The following is a 20015-nucleotide window of genomic DNA, read 5'->3' as shown; positions in this document are numbered from 1 at the left end:
ATGCGAAAGCTGTTTTCAGGTTGTTGGTGTAATGGTTCAGGGATTCTGGACTGGAGCAGATTCGTTTGCCACGAAGACATAGGCTGTAGGGAAGGGACCGTTTGATGTGGAATGGGTGGCAGCTGTCATAATGGAGGTACTGTTGCTTGTTGGAGGGTTTGATGTGGACAGACGTGTGAAGCTGGGCATTGGACAGGTGGAGGTAAACGTCAAGGAAAGTGGCATGGGATTTGGAGTAGGACCAGGTGAATCTGATGGAACCAAAGGAGTTGAGGTTGGAGAGGAAATTCTGGAGTTCTTCTTCACTGTGAGTCCAGATCATAAAAATGCCATCAATAAATCTGTACCAAACTTTGGGTTGGCAGGCCTGTATAACCAAGAAGGCTTCCTCTAAGCGACCCATGAATAGGTTGGCGTACGAGGGGGCCATCCTGGTACCCATTGCTGTTCCCTTTAATTGTTGGTATGTCTGGCCTTCGAAAGTGAAGCAGTTGTGGGTCAGGATGAAGCTGGCTAAGGTAATGAGGAAAGAGGTTTTAGGTAGGGTGGCAGGTGATCGGCGTGAAAGGAAGTGCTCCATCGCAGCGAGGTCCTGGACGTGGGGAATATTTGTGTATAAGGAAGTGGCATAAATGGTTACGGACACAGGCAGACAGTGTTTGTTGGTAATGAGGATCACCCTATGGCTAAACATGCCTTGGTGCACGGCCAGCACATCTTGGCACAGTGTTACACCCTTCGGGTTATCTGGATACTTCCCGCTAACACCAACCTATCAGAACTCTGGAGATGGGAACTTGCCCTTCAGTATATCCTCTCTTCCCATTACCCAACAGGCCTCAACCTCCGCTAATTTCAAGTTGCCGCCACTCGTACCTCACCTGTCATTCAACAACATCTTTGCCTCTGTACTTCCTCCTCGAATGACATCTCTGCCCAACCTCTTTGCATTTACGTATGTCTGCCTGTGACTTTATATGTGTGGATGGATAGTGTGTGTGTGTGTGTGTGTGTGTGTGTGTGTGTGTGTGTGTGTGTGTGTGTGTGTGTGTGTGCGCGCGTGCGAGTGTATACCTGTCCCTTTTTCCCCCTAAGTCTTTCCGCTCCTGGGATTGGAATGACTCCTTACCCTCTCCCTTAAAACCCACATCCTTTTTTCTTTCCCTCTCCTTCGCTCTTTCCTGATGAAGCAACCTTGGGTTGCGAAAGCTTGAAATTTGTGTGTGTGTTTTTTATTGTCTCTATCAACATACCAACGCTTTCGTTTGGTAAGTTACAGCATCTCTGTATATATATTTTTCTGTCAGACAATAGCATGTAATAATTTAGAGAGATGGTTTTTAGGATGTTAGTTTTCAATTATTGGAAGTGTTAGGACTAGAAGTGTAATAAAGAGTTATTTTGGTTTCAATAAACTTTTATTTTTTAAACACTAACTAAATAAATAAATAATGATCATAGTTAAGTTGGTATTTGATTTTTGTAAATAAATATTTATCACAGCTAAATGTTTTTATTGCAGGAGCTGGACTCCAGTTTACAGAAACTCATTTTTCAATCAATTTCTGTAAACTGGAATCCAGCTCCTGTAATGAAATGAATTTACTGTTTAGGGCCCTTGATATTCTTCCGCATTCTCTCAACAATTTCAAATAATTCTTGTAAACTGGAGTCCCGCTCCTGCAATAAAAATAATAATGTATTAATGAGTAGGAGTGATGGTGACAACAATTGAGATATGCAAAGCTGCCATCTTTCTGATGACCTGCCAACACGATTTGAAACAGAAGTCAAATGGTGTACACTTAAACAGTGAAATGATTAACATTAAATTTAATCTAGAAAGAGGCCCCCATCTACCGATCATCACAAATTGTAGCCTTTGAGACAAATGACTGTTACTAACAGTTCATGTGGTCAAATGGCAATGTTGACAGTTGTTTGTGTAGGGTACCTGGTAGCAGGGACTTTTACTCTAGCAGCAGCAGCAATAACAAACAAAAAAACTGCAACGACTTGTACACTGAAAGTTTGTTCTCATTGAACAACATAATAACCAGTCAGTACGTAAACCGTTACAATCTGAACAAAGTACTTGTGAGGTGATTAATGGCTGATGGCACGTTCTCCTTTTAAGTTTGTAAGTGTATTGCAGCTAGGCTAATGGAAAAACACCATTTCACATCACTGTCACAATCAGATTGTAATTACCCCCTCCCCTCTATTTTGCACTCTTAGAACTATCACTGCACCCTTCCAGATGTATAATTTTTTCCAACAGCTTTCCAAAATGCCTTCTTTTCTGGCTGTAGCATGGATAACAGCTGTAGCGGCATTCATCATTTACTTCCATATCTCACTACTAGTCACTTGATTCAAAGCTACCACAAGACATTTTCATTTTCAAGTCTGAAGATGGTAAGCTTTTTGTTGTTTGCAGAAACAGTTTTATATGTCTCCATGCACATAGCATACCAGCATTGAAATGCCAATGATGAAGAGGTAGCCTAACAATTTCATGCCCACGTCTTTTAGCAATTTCACTGATTATTAATGCAGTTTAAAGCAATACAGACTTTTCAAATGATCTCCGAGATCTGCATCCAACCTGTTCAGCCACTGAATAATTTACAGTTTTCTTGTTGCCAATGTTGGTGTCTTATCTTTAACAAAAGAATGATAAAGGCCATTATCCACGACAATGACTGATGGTCTTGCAAGATTTGTCGTAACACGCACATGCGCGCGCGCACGCACAAACGCGCGCGCACACGCACACGCGCGTGCACACGCACACGCGCGCACACACGCGCGCGCACACGCATAGCACGACAAGGATGGGGGAAAGTTAAGTGCTGCTAGTGGGAACTTACAGGGGTGTGGTGGAGAGAGGGAGAGAGGATAAGGCAGCTAGGTGCAGTTGGGAGGTTAGATGGAGGGCTGGGGAGAGAGGTGGGAGGATTGTGGAGAAGGAGAGAAGTAAAAGACTGATGAGGATGATGATGTTTGGTTTGCGGGGCGCTCAACTGCGTGGTTATCAGCGCCCGTACAATTATCCAATCTTTGCTCAGTCCAATTTTGCCACTTTCCTGGATGATGATGAAATGATGAGGACAACACGAACACCCAGTCATCTCGAGGCAGGTGAAAATCCCTGACCCCGCCGGGAATCGAACCCGGGACCCCGTGCTCGGGAAGCGAGAACGCTACCGCGAGACCACGAGCGGCGGACAAGTAAAAGACTGAGTGCATTGGTGGAATACAGGGCTGTGTAGTGCTGGAATGGGAATAGGGATGGGGCTAGATGGGTAAGGACAATGACTAACCAAGGTTGAGGTCAGGAGGGTTACAGGAATGTAGAATATATTGCAGGGAAAGTTCCTACCTGCATAATTCAGAAAAGCTGGTGTTGGTGGGAAGGATCCAGATGGCACAGGCTGTGAAGCAGTCACTGAAAAAATGAACGTTAAGTTGGGCAGCGTGCTCAGCAACAGGGTGGTCCAGTTGTTTCTTGGTCAGTTTGTTGGGGGCCATTCTTGCGGACAGACAGCTTGTTGGTTCTCATGTCCACGCAGAATCCAGCACAGTGGTTGTAGCTTAGCTTGTAGATCACGTAACTCATTTCACAGTCCACAGTGGTATTCTGGCGCTCACCAAACCTACACAATGCCCTCATCCATCCCTACGCAATGACCCCCCCCCCCTCAACCCCTTGCCTCACGGCTCACATCACTGTAATAAACCTAGATGCAAGACCTGTCACACACCACCACCACCACCACCACCACCACCACCACCACCACCACCTACTCCAGTCCAGTCACAAGTGTCACTTATCCCACCAATGGCAGGGCTACCTGTGAAACCAGGCATGTGATCTACAAGCTAACCTCCAACAACTGTGCTGCATTCTACGTGGTCATGACAACAAACACGCTGTCTGTCCGCATGATTGACCAATGACAAACTGGCCAAGAAACAACTTGACCGCCCTGTTGCTGAGCAACACTATGTTCTTCATTTCAATGACTGCTTCACAGCCTGTAGCAAATGCAACCTTCTCACCAATACCAGCTTTTCTGAATTGTGGAGGTGGGAACTCTCCCTGCAATATGTTCTCGTAATCCTCCTGGCCTCAATTTTTGTTAGTCATTGTCCTTACCCATCTAGCCCCATCCCTGTTCCCATTACAGCACTATACAGCCCTCTATTCCATCAACATACCCAGTGTTTTTACTTTTCTCCTCCCCCCCCCCCATCTAACCTCCTGACTGCACCTAGCTGCCTCACCCTCTCTCTCTCCACCTCATCCCTGAACGCACGCACTGGCAGCACTCCCCCCCCCCCCCCTACCCTGCTATTCCTCCCCTCCCCACCCCAGCTGCCACCTTGCCTCCCACCCAGTTGTCTTCCCCATCATGTGCTGCGGCTCGTAGCCTGGCTTCAACTACCAGAGACTGGTCATGTGTGTATGAGTTTTGTTTGCGTAACTGTGTTTTCGTTTTTTTTTTAAAAAGCCTTGTTGACCGAGAGCTCATTTTGTGATAGTCTTTTTGTTGTACCTATCTGCAACTCAGGACCTCCACTATATGGTGAGTAGCAACTATCCTGTCTGTAATATTGTAATGTGCATTGCATCTTCAAGACATATGCATTTTGATTTTTATTCCCAAAGAGATAACCGTGTAAATTAGCTTAGTAAACTTTTACATAAATTCTGGCACATTGTCTCCTTTTCTTTCTCAGAAAAGGGCAGTATATTAAAACTGATGAATTTTAACATAAAACATGCCAAATGTGAATACTGTGTAATTCTGAAGAAATGGCAGACTCAAATACAATCAATGTAAGCAATTCTTTCATCCAGTACTGCAAAACAAAAGTGTATATAAGCATATAAGAGAATTGAAAACTAGATCAGCAATCAATTTTTTGCTGTAATATATTTCGTTAAACAGTTTGGCTGCATCTTAACTAAATAAAGATATTTCTTTTTCCACTGGATGTGGGAATATAATTTCAATTTCATCCAGATTAACGTATTACCAAACTACAGAAAGCCCTCTTATTCAACTCCAGCACTTACCTTACAACTGTACCAAAAGCTTAATGGAATGCAAGCTTCAGATTTAATGTGTCAATCATACTTTAGGGTTGGAAAACATGGTACTTACACTAAACAAAGAAGGAAAAAAAATGTTAACAATCTTGCTTTCTTCTCTACACAACACTGTTTTGCAGCATCAATCTAGTAGTAAATGCTAAATGTTAGTACTCTGAATGCAGTGCAAGTATGTGTGTATTCATTTTTATGGCAACAAGAAAAAATATATTCTTACCATAATCTATAAACTTAAACACATCAATGTCATTCCCATTTCTGAGGATAATTTTCATTTTCTGCTGATACATGATGAAACAACTTCTCATCCTCAGTGGCCACATTAATGAGGTTTTGTAATCTGGAGAGCAACTCCTGTAATAAAAAGAATAATTCATTACTGTGCAGGAGTGACGCTAAAAACACCCATTAGCTTCAAAGCTGTCCTCCATTGGATGGCAATTGAGCATAAAAAAAAAGTTACCGAGTTGTTTTCTTCTATACACTATACTGTTATACGGCATTAATACAGAACAAATAAATACTTTAATATTACGAATGCATCACAAAAATACTGTCCATTCAAATTTTAAAATATAAATAAAGAGCAAATTTAAAGCTGACAATACCTCTTTATGTTTCAATTTAGCTTCTAGCTGTTTTATATGTTCTCTCTGGATTCTCTCAACTTCTTTAAATTTATGAAGTTGAATGTTGAGAAAATGTTTGAATGGCTGCAGAGTTTCTAATTGTGTTCTAGCAAAGGTTTCAACTGTTGCTCTGTTTCTCTGGGCCTGAAATTATTTAAATAAATTAATAAAAATACATATTCTGAAAATATTAACCATGAAACCTAGATCCATCTTCACTGGCCCCTCCAAATTGACAGGTATATTCAAAGAAATTTTGGGTTTGCAGACTGTGACCATTAACAACACTCCAGGATATTTCAGTTGGACACCTGCCAGTCATCCGTAGGTGAGTCGTTCAAGGTTGATGAAGACTTGCCCCGTTACGAATTCATTAGTGTAATTCATGTGTTCTACATGGGCTTTAAGATTGTGGTGACAGAAGACCTAGTGGAACTGCTGAACTTAGTTGCTGCTCACGATGGCCATCAGTATGCTATATTGTCTCTGATTAGAGCAAATTATGGAAATGATGGGGTCCCCAGTTGGTAGCCACTATCACAGTTCATCAGATTTTTTGTCATGTGAATTTCCGTGGATTCTTTAGCAATGGAGTCCCAAAAACTTACTCCATTGAATGTCCGGTAAAGGTACAATGAATGCTCAGCTGCAAAAGACGAATGCTTCATTGACATTCAGCGTGTGTGTGTGTGTGTGTGTTTTTTCTGACGAAGGTTTTGGTCAAAAGCTAATTGTGTAGCAGTCTTAATTTTCCCTGTCTCCAACTGAATGTGTCATCTTTTCAGTGAGTAGCAATCTTTCCATTTTCTTCTATAGTTGATATTCCAACCTGGAGGTTTCATCATTTAATTATGAAGGTCAATTACACAAAATATGTACTAAGAGAATATAATTGAAAAATGTGAATTTGGGAAGAATGGATAATTAAAGCAATAGAAAAGAACAGAATTACTGATGAAACCGAAAACTGTGTCAAAAACAACAGTAGTTTGTTGATGTCTGACATATAGATCACATGAACCAACCAGTCTATAAACATCTACAATTATACTCCCCAAATCATTGTGAGGTGCTTGTAAGAGGATACATCCCATTGCATCAGTTGTTAGGGCTTCCTCCCATTGCATTCACGCTGGAAGAATGATGGCTTAAATATCTCTTTATACACAGAATTGCAGTATATTCCTAGATTCACCATTTAATGTTTGTTCTAGAAACTTTCTAAGCAGGTTTTCACAGAATATTTTGTGTGTATCTTCAGTTGTGCCAGTCCATTCCTTTCAGCATTTTCAGACACCACCGTAAGTCAAACAACCTGGTTATGATTTGTGCTGCTCTTCTTTGTATCCGTTAATTTCCCTCATAAGTACTATTTGTTAAGGGTCCCACGCACTTGGGCAATATTCTATGATGGGTCGCACGAGTGTTCTGTATGCAATATCCGCAATTTGCCACCTGCTTTACCAACGACTGACTGATCATTCCACTTCATATCCCTACAAATTGTTACTCCCATGTATCTGTTTGAGGTGACTGATTTCAACAGTGACTCACTGATGTTACAGTCACAGGATTTCACTCTGTGAAATGCACAATTTTACATATCCAAAAATCTAAAGCAAGTTGCCAATCTTTGCATCACTTTGAAATATTATCAAGATCTGACTGCATATTTGCACAACTTCTTTCAGAAGTTATTTCATTACACATGGTTGCATCATCTGTGTCAAGTCTGAGGTTCCTGTTGATGCTGTCTGGAAGGTCACTAGTATACAACATGATCAGCAAGGATCCCCAACACACTTCCCTGGGACACACCCGAAGAACTTTTACATCTGTCAGTGATCCCCATCCAAGACTTGCTGGATACTCCTTACCAAAAAATCTATAATTCAGTCACAATTTTCATTTGATACCCCCATACAATCTTACTTTTGATAGTAAGTGTAGAAACGGTACAGAGTCAAATGCTTTTCAAAGTCGAGGCAAGTATGCATCTGTCTTACCACTTTGATCCAAAGTTTTCAAACAAAATAGGTCCCAAGACTATACAACAAATCAAGGTCAAGCATATTGGATGGAAGTTTTGTGGATGATTTTTACTACCCTTCTAGTTGGTAGGTGTGATATGTGCTTTCTTCCATCTACTAGACAGGGTTCTTCTTGTTAAAAGAGGAACTAACTCGGTTGCAAATTCAGTACAGCTATTCCATTTGGCCCTAGAGCTTTGCTCAATTTTAACAATTTCAGTTGTTTCTCAAAATCACCAACACATCTATTTCACTCGCCTTTTCAGTAGAAAGAGAATTACATTGGGATAAATCTCCTGGGTGTTCCTTTTGAGAACAGAGTTAAGCATTTCTGCTTTTGCTTTGCTACCCAAGATTTCATTTCCCGTCTCATCTGTGCCACAAACAGCCTTTACATATAACCAGAATTACCTTTGGATTTTGTGAAAGATCATCCAACAATATTCTGCTTAAGTAGTCACCCCAAATAAAATCTGCAAGTATTTGTGATTCACTTTAAATGACACACCAAACTACCACAGCACTAGTTTCATTGTTGTATTAATTGGATGGTGTGATTGTTTGTTTTGTAATTTGCACACTAAGCATCGCAGGAGTGAGTATCAAAACCATTAAATATTACCCACTGGTGTATTAAAATAGAACAGAGACTAAAAAGAATAAACATTTGAGAGTGTGCACATACAAATTAGTTTTATAGAGTTATATAACTGTTACATAAAATTATTATTACATATGTGGCAGTTTAACAAACACAGTAAATTATATTTTTAGATACATCTGGCAAACTGACAATAATAGTAATAAAAGACAACAAACCAGCTACTCTTGAGAAACTTCCCACCTCTCCACATCAGAGAAGCCTTAAAATAAACAAAAATTAAAAAAGAAAGGGCTTGTTTATTCCATTATCGGCTAGACTAGAAGTTAATATTCCCAGATATAACAATAACTTCATTATAAAAAAATGAAACATCTGTTCTCCAAAAGTTCTGAAAAGGAAAGTTGCTACTCACAATATAGCAGAGACACTGAGTCGCAGATAGGCACAACAAAAAGAATGTCACACATAAAGCTTTTGGCCCATAAGGCCTTCGTCAAAAATAAACAACACACACACGCCTGCAGTCTCAGGCAACTGTAGCCACACTGCGATGGGAGGGGTGACTGGGTGGGGTAAGGAGGAGCCTGTGGCAGGGAGGGAAAAGGATGATAGGATAGAGGCTGCGGACAGTGCAGTGCTGCCTGGGAGTGTGCAGGGATGAGGTGAAGAGAGGATAGCGCAGCTATCTGCAGTCATAAGGTTAGATGGAGGACCGAGGAGGGGGGAGGGCAGTGGTAGCGGAAAAGAAGAGAAGTAAAAAGACTGAGTGCGATAGTGGAATGAGGCCTGTATAGTGTTGGAACGGGAACAGAGAGGCTGGATGATTGATGTCAATAACTAACGAAAGTTGTGGCCAGGAGGGTTAGGGGAATGCACGATATATTGCAGGGAAAGTTCCCACCTGCGCAATTCAGAAAAGCTGGTGTTGGTGGGAAGGATCCATATGGCACAGGCTTTGAAACAGTCACTGAAATGAAAGATGTTATGTTTGGCAGTGTGTTCAGCAACACCATTCATGGGGACAGACAGCCTGTTGGTTGTCATGCCCACGTACAATGCAACACAGTGGTCGTACCTTAGCTTTGAGACCACATGCCTTTAATGGGATAGGAGAATTTGTGTCCAGACTGGAGCAGGTGGTGGTGGTGGTGGTGGTGGTGGTGGTGGTGGTGGTGGTGGTGGTGGGAGGATGTATGGGACAGGTCTTGCATCTACGTCTATTACAGGGGTATGAACCATGAGGTTGGGATTGGGTGCAGGGGTTTTGTGGGGTTGGACAAGTAGATTGTGTAGGTTTGGTGGATGGCGGAATACCACTGCGGGTGAGGTGGGTTGGATAGTGGGCAGGACATTTCTCATTTCAGGGCATGACGAGAGAAACTCAAAACCCAGAGAACGTAATTCAGTTGCTTCAAACCTGAGTGGTACACAGTTACAAGGGGAATGCTGCTCTGTGGCCAGACGGTGGGGCTTTGGGAGGTGATGGGAGACTGGGAAGGTAAGGTACGGGAGATTTGTTTTTGTAAAAGGTGGGGAAGGGGTCAGTGGATGCTTCAGTGAGGCCCTTGTATATTTCGAGAGGGACTGCTCGACACTACAGATGTGATGACCACGGGGACCAGGCTGTAGGGGAGTGATTTCATGGTATGGAACGAGTGGCAACTAGAGAAGTGGAGGTATTGCTGGTAGTTAGTAGGTTTGATATGGACAGAGGTACTGATGAAGCTATCTTTGAGTTGGAGGTCAACATCTAGGAAGGTGGCTTGTTGGGTTGAGTAGGGCCAGGTGAAGCAAATGGGGACAAATTGAGGTTCTGGAGGAATGTGGATAGGATGTCCTCACCCTCGATCCAAATTGCAGAGACATCAATGAATCTGAATCACGTGAAGGGTTTAGGATTGAGTGTCTATAGAAAGGATTCCACTAGATGGCCCATGAATAGGTTAGCATAGGATGATGCCATGCAGATGCCCATAGCATTAGCATAGGTAATCTTTCAGAGGAGAAGTACAGTAGTTGTGGGTGAGGGTACAGTCGGTCATGGCAACTAGTAAGGAGCTTGTTGGTTTGGAATCCATCAAGCATTGCGAAATGTAGTGTTCAATAGTGGTAGGCCATGAGCATTACAGATGTTAGTGTGAAGGGAGGTGCAGCAATAGTGATGTGCAGGGCACCGTGTGGCAAAGGGATAGGAACTGTGGAGAGTCGATGTAGGAAATGGCTGGTATCTTTTATATCGGAGGGTAGGTTCTGGGTAATAGGTTGAAGGTGTTGGTGTACGAGAGCAAAGATTCTCAATGGGGGCACAGTTACAGGCCACAATGGGGCTTTCTGGGTGGTAAGGTTTATGGACTTTAGGAAGCTTGTAGAATGTAGGAGTGCAGGGAATGGTAGGGGTGTGTAGAGATCTGGACTCTGCGGAGAGGTTCTGGGATGGGCCTAAGGATTTGAGTAGTGACTAGAGATCCCTCTGGATTACTGGAATGATGTCACTGTGGCAAGGTTTGTAGGTGGAGGTATCTGACAACTGTCTTCCTGCCAGGTAATCCTTGTGGTTCAAATCAACAGTTGTGGAACCTTTGTCTGCAGGTACAATTATAAGGTCAGGATCAGTTTTTAGATGGTGGACTGCAGTTCTTTCTGTGGATGTAAGGTTAGTTGTAGGTTGAGGGATCTGGGAAATGATAGTGAGGCAAGGTTCAAGGTTAAGAAATTCTGGAAAGTTAACAGGTGGTGATTTGGGGGCAGTGGGGGTGGATCACGGTAGGATGGAGGAGTGAACTGAATTAGGCAGGGTTCAACATTGGCCTTTGATTGAGTCTGATTGGTAGAGTTGGTGGCGAAAAAGTGTTTCCACTGATGGGACCGGGGGAAGGTTGGATGGAGAAGGGACCAAACTAGGCAGTGATCAGTCCCTGCGACCTTAGATTAACTAAAACCGATAAAATCCCACATCATGAAGGATAGCCCTGAGCAGGGGCGGATATGATCCACTGCGTGCAAGATGACTACCAATTCTGCAGTAAAAACGCCACAGCCATCTGGCAAGGAACAAAGTTCCGTGCGTCGCAGTTAGGTGTAAGCAAAACCAGTGTGACCAGCAACCATGGAGCCATCAGTATAGATCATAGATCACTTCTGAACCCTGAAAAATTGTGAGGAGACAGGAGAACTGGTGGCGAAGAGCCATTGGAGGGACAGAATCCTTTGAATCGATTGAGAGATCAAGACAGAGCTTTGGCCAAGAGGCACACCTTGGAGGGGTACGTGCATGAGCGGAGAAGAGTGGCGGTAAAGGCACTTGCTGGAGCTCAGAAAAGAGCGACTGAATACGGGCAGCCATGGTGAGCCCACATCGTGGTCGCCGCTGTGGCAGGGTGATCTTCATGTCTGGATAAAGGATACCATATTTAGGTGCTTTGGGGTGCAGCGAATGCGGAGCGCATTAGATATGACCTGTTGCTCACGCGAAACTTGCAGTGGTTGAATCCCCGCCTCTGCAAGAAGGCTAAGTACGGGGCTAGTCTGGAAGGCACCAGTCGCAAGTCACACCCCGCAGTGGTGGATGGGGTCTAATATCTGCAGTGTCGAAGATGACGCAGAACCATAGACAGGACTTCCACAGTCTGAACGAGACTGGACCAAAGCTTGATACAACTGCAGGAGAACGGAGCGGTCTGCACCCTAGGACGTATTGCACAGACACGTAAGAACATTGAGATAGGACCAGTATGTCCTCTTCAGCTGGCAAAGATGGGGGAGCCATGTCAACTGGGCATCGAAGACCAGACCCAAGAAGTGATGGGTGTCCACCACCTCGAGGGGCTGGCCATCAAGGAACAGTTCCGGATGAGGATGGACTGTACGGCAACGGCAGAAATGCGTGATATGTCTTGGCCGCTAAAAACTGAAAGCCATGGGGGAGAGCCCTGAGTGCGCCCGACAGATTGCTCCTGTAGACAGCGTTCTGCAGCGCCCATTACAGAGGAGGCAAGGCAGATACAAAAATCATCAGCATACAAAGAGGGGGACACTGTTTGCCCAACAGCTGTCACCAGACCATTAAAGGCTGTGAGAAAAAGAGGAACGCTCAGCACAGAACCCTGTGGAACCCCATTTTCTTGCCGATGGGGAGAGCTGTAGGAGGAGCCAACTTGTACTCAAAAAGAGCAACAAGGAAGGGAGTTACGGATAAAAACAGGCAGAGCACCACGAAGGCCTCATACATGAAGGGTGGTGAGGATATGGTGAAGCCAGGTGGTGTCATAGGCTTTACGCAGATCAAAGAAGCCTGTAAGGAGGTGTTGCCAATGGGCAAATGCCAACAGACTCCAGGTGGACCAAGCTATCCATCGTAGAGCGGCCACAGCCAAAACCACTTTTGAGTCGAGACAAAAGGTAGCGGGATTCAAGGATCCCAATCAGCCACCGACTCACCATGAGTTCAAGGAGCTTGCAGAGGGTGTTAGTAAGGCTAATTGGATGGTAGCTATCCAACTGAAGAGGCAGCTTCCCTGGCTTCAACCCCGGAACATCAATGCTTTCCTGCCACTGGGTAGGAGAGACTCCCTCACTCCACACACGGTTGAAGAGGGTCAGTATATGATGGTGGCCAGCCACCGATAAGTGTTGGAGCATTTGGTTATGCATCCAATCTGGTCCAGGAGCTGTGTCAGGACAAAGGGCGAGGGTGCTGGTAAATTCCCATTCACTGAATGCGGCATTATATGGCTCCGAGCAGTGAGAAACAAAAGACAAAGGCAGTTGTTCTGAACACTCTTACAGGAGAAGGAATGTGGACGGATACTGAGCCAATGCCGAACAGGGGACTGATGACCATAGATGTTAAGTCCCATAGTGCTCAGAGCCATTTGAACCAATGCCGAACCTTGAGCAAAGTGTAGAGCGAAATTTTCTGCTACAAAGTCTGGATTGGTAAGGACAACACCATGCACAGAAATTCCAGCAACCCCGGTGGGAGGACGTGATCAAAAATTCGCCCGAGTTTCACCCAGGCTCGTGAAGAGGGGGTGTGGGGTCCAATGGCAGCTACATAACATTCCCAGCAAATCCGTTTCTGAAATTTGATTAGGTAGCAGTAGAAGGGTGCCGCTTGAAGTGTTGAAGAGCACGGTGGCGGTCTTTTATGGCTGCAGCAATTTCCGGAGTCCACCAAGGGACCATCTTCAGTGCGGGGAGGGGGGGGGGGCCTGAAGAAGAAGGGATTGCTGAAACAGCTACTGAAAGGATGGCGGCAGTTAAAGCCTGAGTAGATTCATCAACACTGTCGTGTAGCAATACAGGGGGGATGGGAGCAGAGGAGAAGGCACCTCAATCAGCCTTAGATATGGCCCACCTGGGAGTGTGATGGAGCGAGAGGCACTGAAGGAAGGTCAAAACAATCGGGTAATGGTCGCTGTCACATAAGTCACCGTGGACAACCCACTGAATGGAGGGAAGAAGGCCGGGACTGCAGATGGAGAGGTCAATGGTTGAGAAAGTGCTGTGTGCCACACGAAAGTGTGTGGGTGCGCCTGTGTTTAGTAAACAGAGGTCAAGCCCTGCCAGAACAGCTTCGATTGTGCTACCCAGGGAAGTAGTCACATGACTCCCCCAAAGACGGTTGTGGGCATTAAAGTCCCCTAATAACAGGAAGGGAGAAGGGAGTTGTAGAAGGGTGGTGGGGGCACGGGATATGGGCGGCCTGTCAGGTGGGAGGCAGAGATTACAGATTGTGATTGGAGTGACCAGATGGCCCCTGACAGAAATAGCTTTCAGAGTGGTATGGAGGGGAACTCATTTACTAACAATGTCCTTGCAGACGAAGGTGCAAACACCCACAGAAGCCCACAAGGGGCCAATTCGGTTCCGACAGAAAGCGTGGCACCCACGAAGGGCGGGTGAGTAAGAATTGACAAAATGGGTCTCCTGGAGCACAATACAAGAGACAGAGTAGAAGGAAAGAAGGGGCTGCAACTTTGGAAGGTGACACAAATAACCATTACAATTCCACTGGAGGATTCTCAAGTCGGTGTCCAAAGTGGAAGCGAATGGACCAGTCGGCCACGCCACCTAGTCGCTATCCGTCACCGATAAGGATGGGGTAATATCCATATAGGTGGGGTCAGACACTGTTGGTTCATTGACTGTAGGAGGGGAAGGCTGCACCTCAGGGGGTACCAGAGGGGCCTTGCCCTTGTTCCTGTGTTTCTGTTTCTTCTCTTGGGATGGAAGAGAAGGGCAGACTTCAGCGAGGGCAGGCACGGAATTACACCGGGCAATATTGATGCCCACCGGCTGCGGATCACGCTGCCGATGTGGAGCAGTAGGTGGCCTTTCAGGGGGGTGCAGGGAAGAGGAGTCCCAGGAGGGAGCTCCAGTACTGGCAGCCGCCAAAGGAGGGGAGCACTTCTCCGGCAGGGGAGGGGGAGCAACACCTGAAGGGGTGGGTATGGGTACTGAGGGGGAGGGGGAGTGGGAGAGGAGGAGTAGGAGTAGGAGGCTGAAGGCATGGGGTGAAGGGGGTGGGGCTGGGAAGAGAAGGAGTTAGGAGGGGGAATGGATGTAATTGAAGCAAAACTACAAGTCATAGACACGGGATGGAGCCAGTTATATTTTTGACAAGCCTCAGTGTAGGGGAGCCGATCTAAGGTTTTGTACTCTTGAATCCTTCTTTCTTTCACAAACACCAGGCATGTAGGCGAGTGTGGAGAATGCTGTCTATTACAATTAGCACAAATCGGCAGGGGAGCACAGGCACTCCCCTCATGGATGGGGCGCCCACAGTCACGACAGAGGGGATCAGTGGTGCAGTGGGAAGATGTGTCCAAACCTTAAGCATTTAAAGCACCTCATCGGTAGTGGAATATAAGGTTTTACATCACACCGATACACCATTACCTTGACCTTCTCTGGGAGGACATCCCCCCCCCCCCCCCTCCCGAAGGCTAGGATAAAGGCGCCCATAGCGATGCGATTATTTGGAGGGCCTCGTTGCACACGGCAGATAAAACGAACCCCTCGCCGCTCAAGGTTAGCATGGAGCTCCTCGTCAGTTTGCAGAAGACGATCTCGGTGGAAAATAATGCCCTGTACTGAGTTCAAAGATTGGTGGGGCGTGACAGAGACGGGGGCGTCACTGAGACGGTCACAAGCACGCAGGGTGTCAGACTGGGCAGCAGAAGATGTCTTGATGAGTAAAGCACCGGACCGCATTTTATTCATCGATTCAACTTCGCCATACTTATCTTCAATTGTCTCCACAAAAAACAAAGGCTTGGTCGTGGCAAAACTACCGCCATCCATCCTGGTACAAACCAAGTACCGAGGGAAAGGTTTCGACAAAAGCCGACGAGCTTGACCCTCCTCCCAGGGGGTGGGCAGGGAGGGGAAGGCTGAATGATCAGGAGTGTCACCGTCTGCTACCAATTTTAGAGTCGGATACAGAATGGCCAGGATGGTGAAGCTTTTGTTGCTTCACGCGCAAGGCGTCCGCCCTAGTAACACCCACTCCCGATCAGGGGCTCACCCCATGGGCGCCACCCAGCAACAGCAAGGGCCGTCTAGCATGGCGGCCATTGACGGGAGTTCTGGTGCCCCAAAACGAAGAGCTTCGACTCCTGGGCATACACGAGGCACTAACAGCTCAGGTACTAGTAGTGTGAGACCTGTGGTTTCAGGGGGCTCAGCCAAGTGGGTACTTAACAGCCCCACCACAAGGACTGGCTACCGTGCTGGTGACCTAGCAGGAGGGGGACCAGGGTTCAAAGGGAAAGGGGAGGGGGAGAGGAACCTGCACCATGAAAGCTAGGTAGGGAGTTCACACTGAACGGAAAATTTTGGAAATGGAGGTCAAACCCTGAGGGGACCAAAAACGCCGAAGAGGAGATGGAAACAGCAAACTAAACAATAGCACAAACCAAAACAAAGCCAGGAGGATAGCCAGGTCGACATGAAGAAGTCCACTACGAGGGAAATGAGGGGGCAGGGACAAAGGATCAAGGATAGGGAGGGAGAGGAACAGGGATGGTAATGCAGCCTGGGAAGGAAAGGAAAAGAAAGGAGACTGCAATAGCTCGGGGCCCCGTCCACCCACACAAACACACACACACACACACACACAAAAGGACTGTGGGCCCCCTGGGGGGCCAGGGGAAGGGGGGAAGGTCTTTAACAAGCTCTGCATTACTGGATTTGGGAGTGGGGCAAAAGGTGAGGCCTTTGGAAAGAACTAATATTTCTGTGGGGCACAGGGTTCTGAAGGAAAGGTTCTTTATAGTGTGTCAGGTCTGTTTAGGTTCTGGATTCTGTGTGATGGTGGGAGGGAGCTTTGGAGCGTGGGGTGAATGTAGTAGGTTTGCGAGACACGGTTTGCCAGCTATGAGGGGACATGGAAGAGGTGGTGTAGAGGTGATGGTCAGTGGTATTCCAAGGCAGGAGTAGGAAGTGAGCAGGGTGGAGAACTTTTTGAGGTCCCATGTTGCATGTTGCTCTAGGTCCTGGAGGTCAAAAGTTTCAATGGGTGTTATGGGTTCCAGGAATTTTGGATTGCATACCAAGAGAGCTTTACAGATGGAGAGAAGGTAATGAAGTTTTGCAGGATTATGTTGGAGAGGGCTAATGATGGCGGAAAAAGGTGGAGGCCATTGTGGAAGGAGGGGTGGCAACTGGAGATGGGTAAGTTGATGGTAAGGACATTTGGGGGTTTCCATCAGCCAAGAAACAACACAGGAACAGTGTGGGGACTGGGTTCTTGCTAGGGGTAAGAAAACTGTTGTGTATTGACACACATGTACAGAGCAAGGATCCATGGTGGTGGAAAAATGCGAAAAATTATGTAAACAATGTATAATGATATCTAAAAAGATTCACAAAAGTACACCCAAGTATGTTGGAATAAAGTCACAACAAGGATTAAACGGAAGCAAAAGGGAGAAGCAAGACAAAATCTGAGCGAGTTGACAACAGCAAAAACTCACTAAAGTTGGCGTTAAGTCACAATGAGCTCAAAGGAAAGATATAAATAATATATGATATCAGTGGGAGTAATGCAGGACATAAAATGCAGCACCAACAATCAGCGTGGTCTTGCAGCCGTCTGTTGTGCGCGGTTGAGACAGTTGATACTGTGTGGCTCGTATGTAGAGCATGCAGTACGATGTGTAAGGTGAAAAGAAAAACACAGGAAAGAAGAGAAGAAGCATATACGTTGGCTGAAGTGACGCATTAGAACATAGTAACAAAGGAAACAGCACTGGGTTAGGATTGAAGGATAGTTATTAGGCAAAAATTAAACAATGGAAAATCCAGGATGGAACATAACAATATTATGAAAAGCAAAGTTGCTACTCAAAATATAGCAGAGATGCTGATTCGCAGATAGGCACAACAAAACACCTATCACTCCACACACACACACACACACACACACACACACACACACACACACACAACAAAGCACCTATCACTCCACACACACACACACACACACACACACACACACACACACACACACAACTGCAATCTCGGGCAACTGAAACCACTGCAAGCAGCAGCACCAGTGCATGATGAGAGTAGTGACTGGGTGGTGGTAAGGTGGAGGCTGGGGCCGGGAGGGGGGCAGGGGGGTGAGGGATAGTAGGGCAGGGGTGGTGGACTGCGCAACACTGCTGGAGAGTGTGCAGGGACAGAGTGGAGAGGGGATAGGGCAACTAGGTTCAGTTAGACAGAGGGCAGTGGAGAGGTGGGGGGGAGGAGTTCCAAATGCCTGGCGGATTCCAAACCAACAAACAACCTCCTCCTTAGTCGCCATGACAACTATATCCTCACCCAACAATTACTTCTCCTTTGAAGGCATTATGCACAAACAAATCTGAGGTACGGATATGGGCACTTGCACTGCACCACACTATGCCAACCTATTCATAGGCCATCTAGAGGTATCCTTTCTATACACCCTTAATCCTAAACCCCACGCCTTGTTCAGATTCACTGATGGTGTCTTTGCTATCTGGATCGAGGGTGAGGGCACCCTCACCACATTCCTCCAGAACCTCAACAACTTGTCTCCGTTTGCTTCACTTGGCCCTACTCAAGCCAAGAAGCCACCTTCCTAGATGTTGACCTCAAGCTCAAAGATGGCTACCTCAGTACCTCTGTCCATATCAAACCTAATAACCACCAGCAATACCTCCACTTCAACAGCTGCCACTTGTTCCACACCAAGAAATCCCTTCCATACAGCCTAGCAACCTGTGATTGTTGCATCTTGGTGACAAGTGGTCCCTCTAGAAACTTACTGAGGGTCTCATTTAAATCTTCACAGACACTAATTATCCTCCCAACTTTGTACAAAAACAAATCTCCTGTGCCTTACCTTTCTGGTCTCCCACCACCTCTCAAAGTCCCACCGTCTGGCCACAGAGCAGCATTCCCCTCTGAAGTGAGTACCACCAAGGACTGAAGCAACTGAATTACATTCTCCACCAGGATTTCAATTGCCTCTCGTCGTGCCCTGAAATGAAAAACGTCCTGCCGACTATCCTTCCCACCCGCCCCACAATGGTATTCCGCCATTCACCAAACCTACACAATATACTTGCCCATTTTTATACAACCCCTGCTCCCAATCCCTTACCTCATGGCTCCTACCCCTGTAACAGTCCTAGATGCAAGACCTGTTCCATACATCCTCCAACCACCACCTACTCCAGTTTAGTCACAAACTCACCTATCTCATTAAAGGCTGGGCTACCTGTGAAACCAATCATGTGGTCTACAAGCTAAGGTACAACCTCTGTGTTGCATTGTATGTGGGCATGACAACCAACAGGCTGTCTGTCCCCATAAATGGCCACTGACAAACTGTGGCCAAGAAATAAGTGGACCACCCGGTTGCTGATCAAGCTGCCAAACACGACATCCTTCACTTCAATGACTGCTTCACAGCTCGTGCCATATGGATGCTTCCCACCAACACCAGCTTTTATGAATTGCACATGCAGAAACTTTTCCTGCATTATATCCTACGTTCCCCTAACTCTCCTGGCCACAATCTTCATCAGTCAGTCAGTCATTGTTCTCACCCATCCAGCCTCCCTGTTCCTATTCCAGCACTATACAGCCCTCATTCCACCATCGCACGCAGCCTTTTTACTTCTCTTCTTTTCTGCCACCCCCTCCCTCCTCACCTCTTTCCTGCCCTCCATCTAACCTTTCAACTGCACACAGCTGCCCTATCCTCTCACCACCTGATGCCTGCACACTCCCCACAGCAGCACTTCACTGTCTGCAAACCCTGCCCTATGATCCACCCCCCTCCCAGCTCCAGCCTCCTCCTTAACCACAGCCATGCTTTTCGTAATACTGTTACATTCCATCCTGGGTTTTCCATTGGTTGACTGTTGTCATGATCGTGCATCGCCTAGCAGTGATTCCAGCAAAATTCCTCTCCTGCGTCACTGTCACACCAACAGTAATTGCTGAAAGGTATTACGTTAATGTGAGGTCCACCATGGTAAGATTTTAGAAAAACAATGATACAGAAACATTTTTTGGTACAAATGATTTTATTGTTTCCACAAACATGCACCCTTAAAAAAAATTACGCTCTTTTGCATGTACTGGAAAAT

The 20015-nt window shown here is 46.0% G+C and overlaps 1 protein-coding gene across 4 annotated transcripts in view; it reads right to left on the bottom strand.

Annotated features, from left to right (window-relative positions):
• Positions 1–1431: 1431 nt before the first annotated feature.
• LOC126106807 (replication protein A 70 kDa DNA-binding subunit-like) overlaps positions 1432–20015 on the bottom strand; it is an 84251-nt gene continuing 65667 nt past the window's right edge. For 3 of the 4 annotated variants that reach the window (XM_049913198.1, XM_049913201.1, XM_049913200.1), the window contains exons 8-10: positions 5731–5895; positions 5340–5476; positions 1432–1680 (exon numbers count right to left, since the gene is read on the bottom strand). In XM_049913198.1, the coding sequence (XP_049769155.1) occupies positions 5369–5476; positions 5731–5895 (273 nt within the window). In that variant the 3' untranslated portion in view covers positions 1432–1680; positions 5340–5368. The remainder of the gene's footprint in view (positions 1681–5339; positions 5477–5730; positions 5896–20015) is intronic. The other variant, XM_049913199.1, reaches the window with a different exon arrangement.

Source organism: Schistocerca cancellata, chromosome 10 (genome assembly GCF_023864275.1).
Source record: "Schistocerca cancellata isolate TAMUIC-IGC-003103 chromosome 10, iqSchCanc2.1, whole genome shotgun sequence".
Classification (NCBI taxonomy): domain Eukaryota; kingdom Metazoa; phylum Arthropoda; class Insecta; order Orthoptera; family Acrididae; genus Schistocerca; species Schistocerca cancellata.
The sequence above is the reverse complement of the archived record's forward strand: the minus strand, read 5'-3'. Positions and strand labels throughout refer to the sequence as shown.